General features: G+C 33.5%; 2 protein-coding genes across 2 annotated transcripts in view; one reads left to right on the top strand and one right to left on the bottom strand.

Annotated features, from left to right (window-relative positions):
- Window positions 1-19,114, bottom strand: part of LOC129944837 (uncharacterized) — a 30,521-nt gene extending 11,407 nt beyond the window's left edge. Inside the window, exon 1 of the mRNA XM_056054498.1 lies at window positions 17,837-19,114. Within this exon, the coding sequence (XP_055910473.1) occupies window positions 17,837-19,114 (1,278 nt within the window). The remainder of the gene's footprint in view (window positions 1-17,836) is intronic.
- The window catches only part of LOC129947296 (uncharacterized), a 120,069-nt gene continuing 110,040 nt past the window's right edge, over window positions 9,532-19,560 (top strand). The window contains exon 1 of the mRNA XM_056057807.1: window positions 9,532-10,948. The gene's annotated coding sequence lies outside the window, so the exon portion shown is untranslated. The remainder of the gene's footprint in view (window positions 10,949-19,560) is intronic.

Genomic DNA, 19,560 nt, shown 5'->3' on the forward strand with positions numbered 1-19,560 from the left:
AGGGTGTCCCTTTTTCAGCATCAGGAAAACAATACTTAAGTTCTATTCATAGGGCAGGCTTTTTTTCGAACAAATTGTAAAGATAAGTTGGTGCATGTTCCTAACCAACTTATGTGCAGCTGATCCAGCGGCTTAGCTAGACTTTATCTCAGATATGACAATCTTCCCTTCTTTTTAGCCGGGAAGACGGATTTCGTTGATTTCATCCAGATCTTCAACTTTGATTGCGATAAACTATGATTCGCTCACTTGCGTCTTTGCAGCTTTCGTTTCAAGGTGTTTGCACTTGTGAGTTTTGTTTCTCCTGTGCTAGGATCCTACTAAGAATTACTCATGCGAACCGCTATTTCTTTGGGCCAAGAGAGCAATTGAATAGTAAAACCCTCTTTCGAGCAACACTCCGTCCGGGTCTCCCCGTCTCCGTCTCTGGGTCGTCTCGAAAAAAAAGTTATTGGCGTGATCTCTGGTTATGTAGTAAGTTTACTCAGGACTAAAGCGTCGAAGATGTTTACGCACAGTCATTTATTTAAATATGAAGGGCTTAAAGAGAGACCTTGTGTTATTTGTGGTTTAAGATCTCTAAGTCAACATTATATTTATTTTAATAGTTATGCATTCAGCTTTTCATTTAAATTGTTCGATCAACAATTGTTGTACATATGTCCAAACAGGTGCACACCTTATTAAAAGGGCGCCATTAATTCCATTGCCAGGGGTATTCGCTCAGGATCAAGACGGATCTGAATAAACGAGTACTCAAAAGCAAATATTCAGGAAGGCATATAAGTAAACGGAGGATAAGTTATTTCTTTTGGGAAATGGACTTGGCCACAGGCGATTTTTCCATTTTACATCTTATGTATGTCCTATCCTGTGTCCTGTTCTGACCCAAGTTCCCAGACCTACTTCATCGTTTATGCAAAAAGGACTAAGCTGAGACGTCCCCATCTCTTTACCTCTGCAACTATAAAACTTGCATAAAATGCATAAATAAACTTACCTACCTACTTGTAATAGTAAAAGGGTATGTGAAGGGGGGTGGGGTGGCAGGGGCTTAGGGATAATATACATACCATGCGCTAGATAGGTAGGTATTTCGTCTTAACTGCAGCCAATGCTGCATCCCTGCACTACTGCAACGAACCATTCGGATGAAAATTGGGGGGCGTTATGTCCGTGGTGCACCATCACCACCTTCACTGCCATCGCACAGCTCCGCACCGCACCAGACCGCCGTATACTGAATCAATCAATACAAAATTACAAGGATGTGGGTGGGTGGATAGTCTTTCCGGTCCAATAGATGGAAACATTCCACAAATAGCAATTGCAACAACAACTGCACCACTAAAAGAAGGAGCAACAAAAACAACAACAACAAGAACAACAAAAAAAGAAGATCGGAAATAAAAATTTAAATTACTTGAAAGAAATTTCTCTTTTGATTTCATCCTGACATTTGCTTGGTGCTCCGAGTCTGAGACCGACCCGACCACTCTTATCGTTCTTAACTTTGTTGTTCTTTTTATGTTGTTGTTTTCGTAAATCAAATAAGATAGGTAGAGGAACCGTTCATCGTCCTAGTCCTCGTCCTAGTCAACGACGCCATCTTCTCTGGTCGTTCATGTGTATATGAAATGCATATAAATATATACGTTAACACATACAAAAATCAATGAATCGATTTGTAAGGAGACGGAAAAAACTGCTGCGGATGCAGTGAAAGAAAGGAATCAAAGAATGTGCATCATTGGAGCAATGTATTAAAAAATCGTTTTCAGACATCACTTATTGCAATGTATGAATATTTTGTATAGGGTGTTCCACTAAAAGCTATTTTTGAGTTTTCTTATTTTGTATTGATTTGACATTCTGAGATGATTTTTGATGTGCAAAAAGAAATTTTTACAATTTTACATAAATATTGTTGACTTAAGTTAACCACATTAAAGCTCACAACTCTGATTTTCAAAAGATTCTATACAAGAAAAGATGACTTTTTATTTACATATTGCAATTTAACTTTCTTAGTTCTGAATTTACTTTGTTTTTGTTGTTGTGTGATTGAGGACAAATCGTAACATAACACATTGTATTTAAAAACACCCTGTACTGTATATTGTTACATTTGGAAATATTGGGATGTGAAGAAGGAAATCAATATATAAAAAAGAAAAACAATTTAAAGAACCAAGCGAGCAAGGTATTCATGTGGAAAATTCTAATAGATTTTATTTTGTTTCTTTTTTATTTTTTCATGCAATTTTACTAAATTAAGTTTTTTTCCATTTATTCTTGTGTTTTTTGTATTTTATGTTTTTATCTATTCAAGTGCATACAAATTGTCTACGGAATTGATATAAATAAAAAGAATTTTGCAGTGTGGGAATTAAGGATTTCTATTTTGCTCAGAGTCTTTAAAAGGTTTTTATTTTAAGCCACTTTAGAATTATTTAAAGATCTTTACAGTTTAGCTAAAAATTTTGATTTAAGATTGTTCTCTTTTGAAATGCAGTAAGCTGGTCAAAAGTAATACAAATAACTTAAAACTTGAAAATTGACAACTTTTTAGAACCTTAAAAAACTTACGTCTTGAAAGGAAATGTTTTTCAAAGTAGTGTTAATGAGAAATTGGTATGATACCTTAATTTTAAAAAAAATCATTTTAACAATTTAGATCATCAAAATGCTCTACACGGACTTAAAAGAAAAATCGTTTTACTATTCGAGTTCAAACCTTTTTAATTGAAATTGTTTTAAAATTAAGAGAAAATTTAACAAAAATCAAATATGAATTTTCAATATTAGATAAAATATTGCTAAAAATATGAATTTCAAATTATGGCCTTTTAGAGAAAGCTCAAAATAATACAATTTGTTTTAACTAAATTTGTTGGAGTCTATTTTAAGACAGGAATTTTTGTATACAAAGTAAAATACTATTTTTTCTCCCATGCAATACAAAATGCCAAAACGTAGATTTGAAAGAAACAAAAATCAGCAGGTGTTTTTTTTTTTTAAAAAATTGAAAAAAAAAATCAACATTTCGGTCAGTTGCAAATATCAGACGAACAAGTATTCATCTTTTGACTTCATTAGTTACTTAAATTATATATATAGTCAAACTTCTTTATAACGATTTTCCTTATAACGTAATTCTCTCTATAGCGAATTTTAGTTTGTTCCCCTTCCCCTTAAGAAATATCATATACGAATTAGGTTCTTTGTAACAAAATTCTCTATAGTGTAATTTTCTTTATAAGTAACTTATTTTGTGGCCCGAAAGCAAACTTGTTTCTTTATAACAAAATGTCAATTTTCAAATTTGAAAACAAAGTTTGCTAAGGTTTGTATCTTGTATGCCTTATTTTAAAACGAACTCCCCGTTTTGGAAAAAATGTTCTTAAAGTGAATGTGTTACGCATATCAACAGGACAGTTGTTTGAGTGCGCTTTTTAAATTCGAGAATTGTTGCCAAATGTCGAAGCACAAAGCTATTTCGCTATCAGAGAAGTTATCGATGATTGAAAAAGTTAAAAGGGAAAAAAGAAAAAAGGATTTTGCAGGCAAAACACTTGCAGGGTTAAAAATTTGTTAATACAGTTTACCTTCTCTGAGGACTTGTAGCAATCATATAATTCACAGTAGCTCTATGTAGCTCATATTATATGGATTCGCGATTTATTCGAGAAAATATGCGTCAAAACAATGGTCATCTTCTGATGAGCCCAACCATTACATCGGGGCGAAACGCATATATGAACACCATGCTGGTTTATTTTTGTATTCATTTTCATGATTCTAAATCATATTTATTAAATGAGCTTTGAGCTCCTGGGTCAGTTGAATATTGTACGGTCCAAGTCCTGACCCGAAATTCGCCAAGTTAAAGTCTGCGAAAGGCCGAGTTCTTGTGCACGGCGATGAATAGACTGCCTCGAGTTCTGCTGGTGCTGTTGCTGTACCGTGGCAATGTTCTCTGCCGATCTTGCGTTCTTTTAACGTGCCTTCTCAAATTGGACCACCAAACGTTGAAGAGTCGACTGTCAAGGGCCACCACGTCTACCGTAAATGTGCTCATTATTATTATTATTATTATTATTATTATTAAAACTTTATTGAAAACATAAATTAATTATATTAACAATAATTAAATAGATATAGCGCAAGCTACCAGGGCTTTTAGCTTTATGAAAAAAGTTAAGTTTAAATAAATTGATCTAGATTGAGTTTTATCAGAATTGTATGGACAAGTTTAATGTTGATTGGTGAGGATGATAAAAGTTGTTGTAGAGGTTTTCCGGAAACGTTTATGCAGGTTCTGTTTATGAATGCACATTTTAACATGTGTGTGACAGTGAATGTAGGTTTTTGTTCACAAAAAGTGCAGCAAGGGGCGGGTTGTTTGGTGATTAGATGCTCATGAGTGATCTGGGTGTGTCCCATTCTGAGTCTTATGAATTTTTTGAGCATTTTTATCAATGATGATGGGCGTGTTAAGTTTAACTGCGTCTCTGATAGCTTTTTGGAGGGCTGAAAGGTATTTTGGTGTTCTTTTTCGTTTTAATATTTTTGTAGTATCGTCATGAATCGGTGTAGGGAACGGAGAGTTGACCTTTTTAAGGATTTGCCAGGTGAGAAATTCGGTTTTTGCAGTTAGATTAGGAAGACCGGCTTCGACTAGGATGTTCTTTATGGGGTTTGTGCGGAAAGCTCCAATGCTGTTTCTTATGGCTGCATGATATGGTGTTGAAATGAGTTGCAAGGTTGATTTGGCGCATTTTCCATAAATTGGGAGGCCATAGTCGATTTTGGAAAGAATAATAGAACGAATAATAGAAATAATGGTATTTAAATTACAATTACTTTTTTTAGAGTTCAAGTACTTAATTATGTTTACTCTGGTAGTTAGGCTTTTTTTAATATAAGTACAGTGGTCCTTAAAACTATATTTGGAATTAAATAAAATACCTAATATTTTACAATTACTGACATTTTTTATAGGAATATTATTAAGGCTAACTCCTACTATACATTTTTGGCATTTATATTATCCACTTCACATTTTGAAGTGGATATTTTGGATCCAGATATATTACCCCAATTTGACAAGTTAGTAATTATTATTGAGAATATTGTTGCTAAAACTGTTAGATCTTTACATTTTGAAAACAATATAAGGTCATCTGCATATAGTACATGATTTATGTCTGAATAATTTTGAACAATTTTGTTTATCTCGTTAAAAGCAATTATAAAGTTTTTTAAACTGTGGATGCTGGAATAAATGTTGTTAGTTTTTATTCTGAATTTGCGATTTGAGAGAAAAGCCTTAACATAGTTTAAAATTTTTGGCCCAATTTTCCATTCGATTAATTGTTTTAGAATGACATGTAGGCCAATTCTATCAAAGGCCTGTTCAAAATCAGTTGCCAAGATCTAAGCGTGGTTTTTTTCAGAAAGGGTTGAGGATATGAAAAAGTCCAGGTGAATAAGTGAGTCGGTGGTACTTCTATCTTTTTTAAAAGCAAGTTGATTTTTGTCAATAAATTTGTTTTTTTCGATGAGCCAAAAGATTCGTTTCGAAACAATTTTTTCCAAAATCTTTGATGCAAAGGGAAGAAGGGATATGGGACGGTAACCTGATAAGGTGGAGTGGTCTTTGTTTGGTTTTGGTATAGGTATAATGGTTGCAACTTTCCATGCTTGAGGGATAGTACCATTGTTAAAGATGATATTGTACAAAGACAGAAGCTTAGATCTGAGACAAGAGGGCGATTTTTTAAGCATTTCATAAGAAATCTTGTCGAAGCCAGGAGTTTTTCCTTTTGCGGAGAACAAACAGCTTTCGAGTTCAACAATAGTAATAGAAGTTTCGATTAAACTAGCTGATTTTCTTAAAGCCTTGAATGCTGTTTGTTTTCTTTGTCGCAGGCTGTTGAGATTTAGATTCCACCAGGGGACTGTTTTATTATGTAGTTGTGGTGTGATTTGGGGAATACTGAGGTTAGCTGCGTAGCGGATTGACTTGGTGATAGAAGCAGCTTCTTTGTTTACCTCATTAATATAATCTAAGTGAATTTTGCCTTGTGATCTCGAAATTGGAACCGATCCCATTTTGCTAGCTCTGTCAAGAATTTAGGTTGGGCTTTTGGAAGTTTGGGATTAGTCTCCATTGATAGAGTTGTAAGAATATGGAAATGGTCGCTGCCGTACAAGTCATCGGAGACCTTCCAGACTAATTTTGGTATGAGATGTGGGGACGATAGGGTTAGGTCAACGTGAGTAAAAGAACCATGTGTAGAAAGACCATCATTAAGGATAGTGAGATTTTTGTTAGCTATAAAGTTTTCAACTAACTTACCTCGGCTATTTAGTGTCGGAGATCCTCAAGAAGGGCTCCAAGAATTGAAATCACCGGTTAGGATAATTGGTGTTGAGATGTTGGTTATAATGTTTTCAAGATCAGTGGAATCAAATTTTTGGTTAGGTGGAATATAAAGTGAAACGATTGTTAATTTATGCCTTTAGATAGGTTGAGGTTAGAATTCAGTTTAATATTAACGGGACAAACGCTATCTAAAACTTTCGAATTAATAAATTTATCCGCTATGTTTTGGTCTCTTGTTAGGATAAGGATGGAACCGTCTCTTAATTGGGATATTTTTTCGTAATGCGTGCTGATGGAGTCAATAAGTTTTTTAAGGATAAGCACACTGATTTTGGTTAAGGGCTTGGAATCATCTTTGGGAGTTATGTGTACAAAGCGGGGATTTTTAAAAATTAATTTAGTTGGTAAGGAGGGGAATTCTCTAAACAAGCTGTTCGATGGCTTATTTCTTTTTGGAGGAGGAGGCGGCGGGTCAGGAGGATCGAAAAGCGTAAGTTCATCGAGGAGACCGAACCGGTTACCCGGACGGAATGGCTTCGGTTACCGGTTACCCGGACGGAATGGTTTCGGAGCCATCCTTAGATGAGGTTAAATACTTTAGGAAATTTGTATTGTGGTTATCTATATGTGTAAAAAGTTTATGAATGGGAATGAAAAGGAAAGGATGTTAGTAACGAAAGCGCAAAAGTAAAAGAATCACGAGAGTTCGCTATTTACTCTGAAGAAAACAGGTCTGTACGGTTGGAAGGTCAGCCGATGACTGTAAAGGTGCTCAATTCGCGCAACATTTTCGTTAACGAACACTCAATTTGATAAAAAAAAACTTTTATCATTTGAACGTGCTGTTCAATTGTGTTACTTGCTTTTATGATTTGGCATAAACAACATAATATTTAAGAAAGGATTGAATAAATGTCACCAAAAAAATGGACGCCACGAGGCGCCAAAATCTACCCGTGCCAATTTAAAAACCCTATACATATTGCATACAAAATCGCCAAGAACGTAACAATCGAGGAAAGAAAGAACCCTTGAAAATAAATAAAACAATTTTTAGCTTTAAAAACATTTTTATTTCAAAGCCTCTGGTTCCCGAGAGGTATATTTTTTGATGGAAAAATTTGATGTTGGTTTGTAGGATTAATGTTACGGAAGTTTGCGAGCGCGCTTCATTTAACGCGCGCCTTTTATGCCTTCCGAAGTCTCCACGAAAATTCCCTTATGAATCCTGTAGTCGTCTTCTTTGCAATAAACAGGTGTCTCTTTCTATCTCAACTATTCGGCCGTTCCCCTTCATCTGACACTTCGTAGAAACGTTGTTTATGTTTCTGATAAGTTCAGAAAAAAAGATCTGTTTATGTTGTTTATTTTTATGGTGGACTAAGTCATTTTCGCAACAATATATTCGAGGTTCCGAATTTCTTCGAAATATAACAACTGTCATTGAATATATTTTTAAATTCTTACGAATTCTTTATAAGATCATAGCGAGTAGAATAAAATTTGTTTAAATTTAAATCAAGTATTTCAGAATTCATTTTATGCCAATGGACCTACATATATGCACATTTTTGTGTATGAAACAAGATTTTGAAACTTACATAAATGTCAAAATTATAGTTCTCAGAAATGTAAACAAAATTTCTCATTCAAATTTTCCAACTTCTGCTGTCATAAATCTGAGTAAAGAATATATGTATGATTCGATTTCTCAAGAATTGTACAACTCAGGAAAGATGAACAGAAATGTAAAATCTAATCTGATTGCTAAGTAAGAATGAATATTGAATTGTGTTTATGTTTCCGTTTTAGAAAATTCTCAGAATTCTTAGAGATATTAACTGGCTAAAGTAATCGAAATAGGAAGTTTAATATTAGAGATATTTTGTTTAAAAATTTCAGACTTTCATATTTGAAGACTGTACAAAGTTTTTAAATCGTAAAAGTTATAATTTAAAAACATTTTTTTGTGATTCACTTTAAAAGTTAACTTTCACTTTCAATACGTGTTAACTTAAATTAAGTCTTTAAGAATCAACTTTTGTTGATAATAATTTTAAAAAACTCTTTTTATTTTTATTGATATGTAGGAATCTTACGTCAAATTTCCTCAATTAATTAATTAAAATAATTTTATTCTACCTCAACTTTGAGAAGAAAAAACAGAGAAACAGACAAAACAATTCTGAAGTGTTATAAAAACTTCAGTATTGTTTATAATGTTATACATAATATTTATTATATTTATCTTTCATCAATGAAAGACTAATTTAAAAATCGGTAGGTTTTAACTTTTGTTTTAGAGATTAGGTAAAATTTAAAAAAATTTCGTTTCTTATGCATTTTCTGCCTTCTATTTACAACACCTTCTATTGAAAACACCTTGAGTTATTCATTAAAAAACTGCTGGTTATTGTTGTTTCAATGTTTTTATCTTTGAACACTCTCAGACTAAATCTGCATGGGTACCTTTAAGCCATTTCGCACCTCGACTCCATTCTTTATCTTACACACTTAACGCATTCAAACTTTTTTGATTAATTTATTTTATGTTGTTTCAAAGCATTTTATCTATTGAAAACCTAACCAACCTTCATAACGACACTATATATTTCGATTTCAACACTCTCACCTTCCCTAGCTGAACTGAATGAAGGTCTAGACAAAAAACCTTCCCTCCGTGACTCGCGGAAAAAAAATAAACCTATACAAAAATATAAAATCCCATCTTCCTACAACACAATCAAATTTTCACTCAAAATTTGAGTGCAAACTACCACCAACCCAACCCCACTACTACTAATAGATTGTCAGTTGTGCGTCGGTATGGCAGTGCACAGAAACCCTGAAAGCTCACTCAATTTTATTTTGATATTATAAAAGTTAACTGTATCTCTTCCTCAAATTTAGTCTAAACTCGCACGTCAAATCGAACGGTTCATATTCACGCAAGGATTCTCGAACTCGTATATGCGAATCCTTTGACACTCAAATAACAAAATCAAAGCTCAATTCACGGGATTTATCGGTTAAACAGGAACAGGATAACAAACACGAAACGAAACCGAAATACCGCATAACCTTCCTATCGGAGTTTTGTTGGTTTCCTTTTTTTTTTTTAAAAAAAAGAATCAACGCACGGAAACCGTTATACGGGTGGTGCCGTTTTTTTTTGTCAAAGTGGAGCACATACTCAAAACACAAATACCTTCTTAAGTGTGTAGTCGAATCATAATTAATAATAATGATAATAATCCTTAACTAACGGAATCGGGTTCCATTTGCTTTTGGCGGCATTGAATTATGGCCATAGATATCATATTGTCTTTCTTTCCGAAACCAACAAAGTGTTATTCTTTTGGCTCCGTAACCCTGTACGAGTGTGTGTGCACCTCCTACGCCCCTTCTTAGCCCCTATTTGGTATAATATTTAGTATGTTTATATACGACTCCTCTCATTAGGGCAAATAGTGCATTAAATAAGCAAAACAAAAGCAGTGAAGTGAATCTAAATGTGAATATGTTTTGTTCTCGGTATTCTCGGTGTTGTTGTTGTTTTCGTTTTCGTTATCTTTGTCATAGTCCATGGCGTTGTCATATCTGTGTTTAGTGGAGGTGAAATAAGTAGACCGGGCGGGTTGTAAGATTCAAGTACATACATACCTTCACATAAGCCCATAGAATAAGGGAAGAGCCTTAATTATAATCACAGAAAAGAATAAGAGTGCAAAGGCAACAACGGAGAAGGCCTAAAGTGTCTTTGTTCATCATATGAGTATCTATAAGAAAAAGAAGTGTGCGGGCCTAGATTGTTAGAGAAAGAAGCATCTAGTACAAGTGCAATTCTTTTAAGTGTGACCAAAGGTGCAGATTGTGTGTCTCGTCTCGTCGCGCCGTTCTGCTCTGTTATATACCATCCTACCTACTACCTTACCACCCTGGATAGCCCTCTATGCCAACTCCTATAACCTTTTCCTTCAGTTCGACTTCGATGCGAGCTATAATTACAGCTACAGCTACAATAGCTACATGGTCTTGAAGCTATACGGGCTTTAATTCGAACAACAACGATTCGTGTCTTGTCTTCCATGGATAGATAGATAGGCATACAGGGGTAGAACGTGGAAAGTGCTTGTGCTGTTTAGTGTGCCATTCGACGACAACGAGCTACGCTAGCGCCGACTATACGACGACGTGATTCGAATGTTGTTGTCTTGTGAATCTTTGAGTTTGCCTTGCCTTTGCCTTCGCCTTTGAGTTTGCCTTTGCCTTTGCCTTGTCTTGTCTTGGTTTGAATGAAATCAGTTTTAAGGATCAAATCTCATGAATTGTAATTGTGTTGTTGGGAATAATATTATTTGTGCGTTTGTTGTGTTGTTTGTTGCTATTTTTTTTTTTTGTAATATAGCCGCAGCAGCCGAGCCGTCTCGGGCTGCCATATTGATTAAGGATTAACCGAGGATTTATATTTGTTTGGATTTTCATCCCCCCTCTAAACCCTATATCATGTGTGTTGGAGTCGGATTCATCGGAGTTGTTGGTGTGGAAGAGAAAAGGGTAAGTGACATGTTATCATAAGGACGATAGACAGGTTATATTTTTTTTCGTAGAAGTTCCACCCCATGCGACCTTTTACCCTTCTTATTTTTGAAATCCTTACAATCCTGGTGATCTTTTTTTTTTTGTTCTTGCTAATTTGTGCCCTTTCTCTATGACATTATTGATAAGCTTTATTTATGGTGTGTCAATTATTGACTGTCATTAAGGGATTTAACGATAGTGTTGTGTTTCATTTGAATGATTTTCGAATAAATAATTCTATCACATATTCTACACATCAAACTTACATATTTGTGGATATTATTATGGGATATGCATGCGCGAATGTGATTGTATAGAAATGATAAAAGTGCCTTTGAGTCTATAATAAGTCCATTGGTAATTATACTAAATACCTAATACAATTTTTGATGAAGCTTTTTCACATAATAACTATGAAATAGTGTCACGGTTGATATTCATGGATATGTGTACATTTTGACTCTATGCATATTTTGAAAGGACTAACCTACGCTATGGTGACAAAACAAACCCAAGTACATATGTTTGACGTACTTATGGCAGTATTAAATTTGAAATTAAGTGGATTTATGGTTAAGTTGATTTCGATGTTTATGGGCGGATTATTTTATTGCACACTTATTAATGAGCTATATTTAGATAGATACGTTTGTATGACACATGAGGTTTATGAAATATTAGAGTTAGAAATGATAATTTGAAAAATTACTGACATGTAATAAAGTTTTAGAATTCGAATTGTTGTGTTTTGTAATTGACGTATTCAGGTGACACAACTAGAATTTTTAAATACGTATTTTTGTTGAATTGGTTGTTTTTTGAGTCATTAAGATGTTTTTTTTTGTTTTAATTTTTCGCCAACATAATTCATGCATTAAGAGAATTGAACATGTTATTTGAATATTAGATTTTCGAGTAAATGTATAATTAACAACTAAAATTCCATAGAAGTAAACACAAACTTTTACTATAAGTAAAGGTCCATCTTCCAGTATTAATGAAATGTCACATATCTATGCTTAAATCTAACATATTATTGAAGATACAATTAAGGTTGGAAACTTCTCAAAACAACTAAATTATTTAAGACAAAATAACCAAAACTTTGTTTAGGTTTTTTGGTGATAAATTGATTTAGGTCTACGTTACGTAGGTCTGTCTATATAAAGAAAATGACAGATAGGTGCGTTAAGGAAAAAGGAAGTGTTATGAAGGTATACATACGTAATTTCATTAAAACTAATGTAGTAAGTTTTTGAAATTTGATGAATAAGATTGTTAATTATTGAGGTAGTAGGTACTTATTAATACCTGTGGCAATGTTAATTAATGAGAAAATGGGTACTTATTAATGCCTGCCTGTGGCAATTAACTGGTCCCAGCCAAGCTCTAAAATGTTAATATATTTTATGAGCCAAGCTCTAAAATGTTAATATATTTTATGAGCTTTATACACAAGTTATATGCAAACTTTTTAATAGACTTAATTTTTAAAGGCGAAATAAGGTTTTTTTGTAAAATAATATTCAAAAGGGTTTATAAACAAATGTTATACCCCAACACAAATTTTAGATGATTAAGAAATTGTAAAAACCGATTTTCTACACACTATCTCACAATTCAGAATCGGATCAAATCTTCTACTTTGGGGAAACAATTGCAAAATTTAAAAATGCCAGAAAGTTCAGCAACAAAGAAAAATTAACTTGATTTTTTTTGGAATATTAGAAGTCTTAGAACTCGCCAAGCAAGTAATTGAAAGAAAGTTCAGGAGCATAACCAAAACTATTGTACAAGAAATCAAACATTGTATTTTGTTTCAAATTTCTGGAAACACCAGACAATAGTAAACTTCACGGCTTAAGCAGTATAAAGTTATGAAGGTGAGCTGCGCTGTTAAGTTCTTCTTGTTTCTAACCAAATCTAAAAAATTATGTTGAATTTTGATTTTGTTGAAGACAAATTAAACAAAATTATTGTTAAACATAGATTTATGTTTTTTCAGTAAGGAAATGAAAACTCCCTGATGTTTTGTTTTCCGGCAGACAATTTTATTTTCAAAACATTTTTTTTTTGAAATATTTAAAAGAAAACGAAAAATCTTCCTCACAAAACAAAATTTTGAGAAATTTATAATTTGGTTAAGACGCAGTGATTGAACATTTTTGAAAAAAGGCAGATGAAAAATATGTTCTTTTCGATAAATCATAAGTAGACTTCGAGGGGCAATTTTTAAGCTGAAAATATTTTATCTTTGAATGTTAAAAAATGCGATATGGAATTTTGATAAACAAAAACAAACCAAATTTAAAAATCAAGAAACGAAATAATTAAATTTATTATCAATTAATGTTATTCAAATGGATTAATAACTTCTTCGAAACTTAAAAACAAAGTAAAGTATGTTTTTTTGTCAAAGAAGTCAAATCAAGAAAACAATTTTTAGAGATAATAGATAACTTATCAAAAATCTATCGGTTCGTTTTTGAGCAAATTCAAATGTTTGATTTTTGACCAATCAGTTGTAAAGTGAGTTGTTGTTTTCAGTCTCTAAAAAAAATGAAAAGACACCTAACGTAAAACTTTGACTTTGACCAGCTATTTAGACTGTAGGAGCAAATACAGACAGACGGACAGAACCGGGGGACCCACTTTTCTACCATCGTAATGTCATGTTTGATTAAAATCTCGGTTAAGGTATTTTTTACGATTCCTATGTATCTCAAGTAAAAGGCCAACATTTTGGACGGCCCTAAATGTCAACAACGCTATCAAATTGAATTTAGTGGTCGGCTATTTTGACAGAGTGAATATTTTGTTATTTTGATATTTAAACATTTTTTTGGCAAAACTGAAATAGGAATTGTATATTAGGCAAAAAATGGATAATTTGATAATGGCATAATTATTTTGACAGCTTTATTTTAACTTAAAAAAAAAACTAAAACTAAATTATTAATAAATTAGTAGAAAATGAAGCCTTCTTTAGCATCTATGACTTTTTAAAGTCGTTTTGGAACTGATTCTACAAGTTTCTGGAGCATTTCTTAACAATGATAGTCTCATTCCTCCTGCGACTCATGATGATGGGATTTATATAATCCCATACATTTTCTATGACATTTAAGTCAGGGCTTTGGGGTGGCCAGTTGATTGTTTCCAACCAAATGTCATTCAGAAACTTAGTGAATATTTTGCCTTTGTGGCAAAGGGCATTATCTTGTTGAAAAATGAAAGAGTTTCCAATGAGTCTATCACCAAATGGAAATGGTGATCCATGAAACTCAAGGAACTTTCATCGGTCAATACAAATTTGTTCCAGAAGCTAAGAAGCTTATTTACATATTCCCTTGCGAATTTCAATCTTTTTAATTTGTTCTTAGGAGTTATAAATGGTATCTTTCTTACGGTATACGTCCCAAAATTATATTCTTTGAGACGTCTGCTGATTGTTCTTTCACTAACGGAACTTTTTTGGAGGGATTTCATTTCAAGCTTCAAGCTTTTAGGGGTTAATGCAGGATTTTTGGTGAATTCTCTCAAAATGAGCCTGCCTTCTTTTAGAGTAGTTTTTCCTTTTCTACTCTTCCGTGGTAGATTTTGTACATTTAGTTCTTTTATGTTTGTTTATTTGGTAGTGTACGGTTTGTCTTAATAAATTCAGTTCTCTGTTTATTTGTTTAATAGACATTAATTAAATTTAATTAAATTTTGCGACAATAGATGCTCTAACCTCAATACTTAGTTCTGCCGTTTTAACCATTTTTGCACAAATCGGACCTTTATTGAATTCAACTTTTTGACAAATGCTTTAAATTTGTAAAAAAAAATGTTTTAACTTACCAAGCCTACAGAAGAACATCCGTCAAAATAGTTTTGTCGCTCAGAAAATCGAACTTTAAATACAAAAAGAGCAGACTTGCAGTTTGACCATCACGTGATCTATTGTAACATACTTATTAACTTGTTATCGATTTGCTCACTTCAAACTTTAACCATCTGTCAAAATTGTTCTGCCGACCTCTGTAGAATAGTTGTAGAGGTAACAATATAAATATGGTTTTGAAATTTGGTAAAATGCTTAAAAAACTTCAAAATAAAGGGTGATTTTTTTGAGGTTAGGATTTTCATGCATTAGTATTTGACAGATCACGCGGGATTTCAGACATGGTGTCAAAGAGAAAGATTCTCAGTATGCTTTGACATTTCATCATGAATAGACTTACTAACGAGCAACGCTTGCAAATCATTGAATTTTATTACCAAAATCAGTGTTCGGTTCGAAATGTGTTTCGCGCTTTACGTCCGATTTATGGTCTACATAATCGACCAAGTGAGCAAACAATTAATGCGGTTGTAGCCAAGTTTCGCACTCAGTTTACTTTTTTGGACATTAAACAAACCACACGAATGCGTACAGTGCGTACAGAAGAGAATATTGCGTCTGTTTCTGAGAGTGTTGCTGAAGACCGTGAAATGTCGATTCGTCGCCGTTCGCAGCAATTGGGTTTGTGTTATTCGACCACATGGAAGATTTTACGCAAAGATCTTGGTGTAAAACCGTATAAAATACAGCTCGTGCAAGAACTGAAGCCGAACGATCTGCCACAACTTCGAATTTTCAGTGAATGGGCCCTAGAAAAGTTGGCAGAAAATCCGCTTTTTTATCGACAAATTTTGTTCAGCGATGAGGCTCATTTCTGGTTGAATGGCTACGTAAATAAGCAAAATTGCCGCATTTGGAATGAAGAGCAACCAGAAGCCGTTCAAGAACTGCCCATGCATCCCGAAAAATGCACTGTTTGGTGTGGTTTGTACGCTGGTGGAATCATTGGACCGTATTTTTTCAAAGATGCTGTTGGACGCAACGTTACGGTAAATGGCGATCGCTATCGTTCAATGCTAACAAACTTTTTCTTGCCAAAAATGGAAGAACTGAACTTGGTTGACATGTGGTTTCAACAAGATGGCGCTACATGCCACACAGCTCGCGACTCTATGGCCATTTTGAGGGAAAACTTCGGAGAACAATTCACCAAGCCACCAAGATCATGCGATTTGATGCCTTTAGACTATTTTTTTGTGGGGCTACGTCAAGTCTAAAGTATACACAAATAAGCCAGCAACTATTCCAGCTTTGGAAGACAACATTTCCGAAGAAATTCGGGCTATTCCGGCCGAAATGCTCGAAAAAGTTACCCAAAATTGGACTTTCCGAATGGACCACCTAAGACGCAGCCGCGGTCAACATTTAAATGAAATTATCTTCAAAAAGTAAATATCATGGACCAATCTAACGTTTCAAATAAAGAATCGATGAGATTTTGCAAATTTTATGGTTTTTTTTTTTTAAAGTTCTCAAGCTCTTAAAAAATCACCTTTTAGATATCCATACCCAATGTTTTTCTTTTGAAGTTTGCTTTAGAGCTATGCATCTAATTCTTAAGAGGTATTAAGTTCTTATTCAAAGAATATTATATTTTTATCGATTGTAAGTTTTTATCAATTGCAAAAAATGTAATCAATAAATTAAAACGACTAAGGAAGTTTTCTTTATAAGATGACAATGTTTATCTATCAATTAATTAATGACATAAGAAATCTTTAAATTTTCTCATAATGTTCCTTCAAATATACGAAGTGCTTTTAAGCAAAGTTCATGTACGTGGGGAGTATTTTCTTGGAAGTCATTATCTAGGTATAAATTGAGGGCTCCGGCATAAGCCAAATATTCAATATGTACATAAAAAGATGGATAATTCTGTTTAAATTACCTGAAGGGTTTTAAATTTACTTAGAACTAATTAGGATAATTGAAAGCTCTATTGCTTCAGTGGTATGTTAATATTCAAACAAAAAAATAAACATTTTGGTATGAATAATTTTAACTTGGAGTGGAATAAATTTTAGAAGGAAGTGAGGAAGTATATACCACTTAAGTAAGTTCCAATGAAAAAAAAAGTTAATACATTGATAATTTCAAAATCTAGGATTTCTAAAAATTTATTTGGCTCAAATTATGTTAGACTCAAATTTAGAAAAATGTTTCTAAATTGTGTTATTTGAAAAACTCTATTTGTAAGTTTTTTTTAAGGAATTTTGAAAATGGAAAATATTAGACTTTAGTAAAAATAAATTGTGTAGCTCTTTATGGATTTTTAAATACCTACAAAATTTTGTTGTCTATCAATTGGTCAGCAGTCTTAGTTGATGGGTTGATTTTATGATTTTCAAGACCAAAAGAAAAGTCTTGTTCTCAAGATTTCATTGGTTAGAAAAACGAAAAATAATTATATCTTAAATTTAATTCTATGTTCCTTAAAACATGTTTAAAAATACAATGTTTTTGATAATCAATACAACCGTGTTAATCGTTGAAATCAGCGTTAAAAAAAGAAGCGCTTTGAATAATATTTGAATTATACTTTATAATTTTTTGTTGTTTGGTGTAATAAAATAAAAGAAAATAAATATCGTTTCCCATTTATTTAAAATCTTACGTTTAAAACAAATTTCTTGTTGCTCATAGAAGTTCTAGACGGAGTCAAACATTTTCATTGAATTGAATTTTCAAATCGTTTTTATTAAAAGTTGAAGGCAAAATTGATTTGTTTCTTGCTCTTCTAAGTTCAAGCCAACAATTTGACTCGTATATTCACTTCAAGGTATATGTAAAGTTCAAAAGTTCAAATAAAGTTAATTTAAAATTCAAACATTTTTCTTCTGATAAAATTCTCAATTTAAAAAAAATAACTTTTTCATCTTATTCTTTACAAAAAACCACCAAAAATATTCACAACAAAATACAAAACTTGCCAAACTCAACCCAACCCCCAATAATTTCCAAACAAAAACGAAATGAACCAAAGTTAGTGGTTTGAGTAATTCCTTCGCCTCCGTACTGCGATTCACGAATTTCTTAAAGCCAGCCGCCACAAGTTGTAACACCACATCCGATTTCCATCTCTTCATCAAGCCTGTTTCCATAATTTGCAAAATAAAATGGTCGAGAATTTCCTTGAGGGGGGAATGACGTGGCATTAGGTAGATGAGAAAATATTCGGGAAATACTGCTTCGGGAGCAATACGAAACATGGGTTCATCAAATCTCGAATGAAACTCAAGGAACAACTTGGCTTCGTCGATGTTCAGAATGTAGGCAATGCTTTTGTTTTTCATTGGCAGGAGGTGGGCATAGAGGGTGTCATAGTCGACTGGCAGGATTATGTTCTCGAGACTTGCACTGTAGGGAACTTTGTCTCTTAGCCAGGTCCACTTCGATTGTGAAATCATCACACTTATATTGTTGTCTACCAAATCCTGAATGGTATCGTACTGTTTGATTGGAATGTAAGCTGTGAGGTAGGACGTAAAGTAGATGACGTAGATGTTTCCGACTATGAAGGCGAATAGTGAAACCTGTGCATGAAGTCGATAGGCAGAAGTTATCGGCCTCTCAGGGGATAGATTTAGAATGTTCAGAAATATCTGAGTGAAGCTATTCCATATGTCCACCTGCAACTTGGCGCCGAGTTTCCAGATGATATCGAAAGCAGTGATATAGATCAAAGTCAACCCAATGCATATCCAAACTATCCCATCAAATGGCCTGAGAAAGTATTCGTCCGGCTGGACAAACCCATTGATGGCCACCATGATCCTATACTCTTCAATTTTCCCAAAATAGCAACTGTACTCGGCCACAATGCTTTCGGTGTTATTAACTAAGGGTAGGATTAAACTGAAAACATTTATACTTAGGTCGATTTGACCTTTGGACACGGCTCTAATTAATTCCCAAAAATGGAATTTCGTTGTATTTTGCATGGGGATTTCTTTGTAAATTGCGTTATGTTTTCGAAGGAAGTGCATAAACATCTGTCCACTGAAGCCTCCTATTTGCTCGTGTCCTTTTGTGTCAGGATACACAAAAGTAAGTGGAAACATTCGTATCAAATTACTTCGGATGGTGAATCCATTAAAATCTCGCAAAACATTCGGCAAAGTTAACTTGGGTAAAAGCTGAATTTTGGTGTCAACCGATGCGTGAGGTGAGTAAAAGTAGGAAATGTCATCGTCTGATGTACTGCCGTAAATTCTTTTGAAACTTTTTTCATGCAAATAGGTAAACCATCGCTCCATGTTTGTATAGTTGTCTACGGAAACTATCACATGTTGTCGAGATTCTAAACTTTCAATAAATTTCTCAAAAAACGATAGAAGTCGGGTTTGGGAGTCATTGTGGAGACATTTCATTACCAAAATCACCTCGTCATACTTGACATTTTTATTTCTCACTGTCAAATCTGTCAAAATCATTAATGGTATAGAGGGATGAGTATTTGAAAATTCACTTATGAAATTGTCATTTTTCCCGATAAAGAAAACCGTTTTTGAATCGTTTCGATTGAACACCTTTTCTATTAACACGGTTAAACCGGAATCGATTGCAGACACTTTTAAATTTACAAAACTTAGAAGCACGAGATAATATTTCCAAAAAATCATTATTATGCGTCTCTCTTGGAGAGTTATTAACTTCAAACTAAGGCTTGAGACATAAGGCTTCTACGTTATATTAAGTAATT

Source organism: Eupeodes corollae, chromosome 2 (assembly GCF_945859685.1).
Source record: "Eupeodes corollae chromosome 2, idEupCoro1.1, whole genome shotgun sequence".
Taxonomy (NCBI): Eukaryota; Metazoa; Arthropoda; class Insecta; order Diptera; family Syrphidae; genus Eupeodes; species Eupeodes corollae.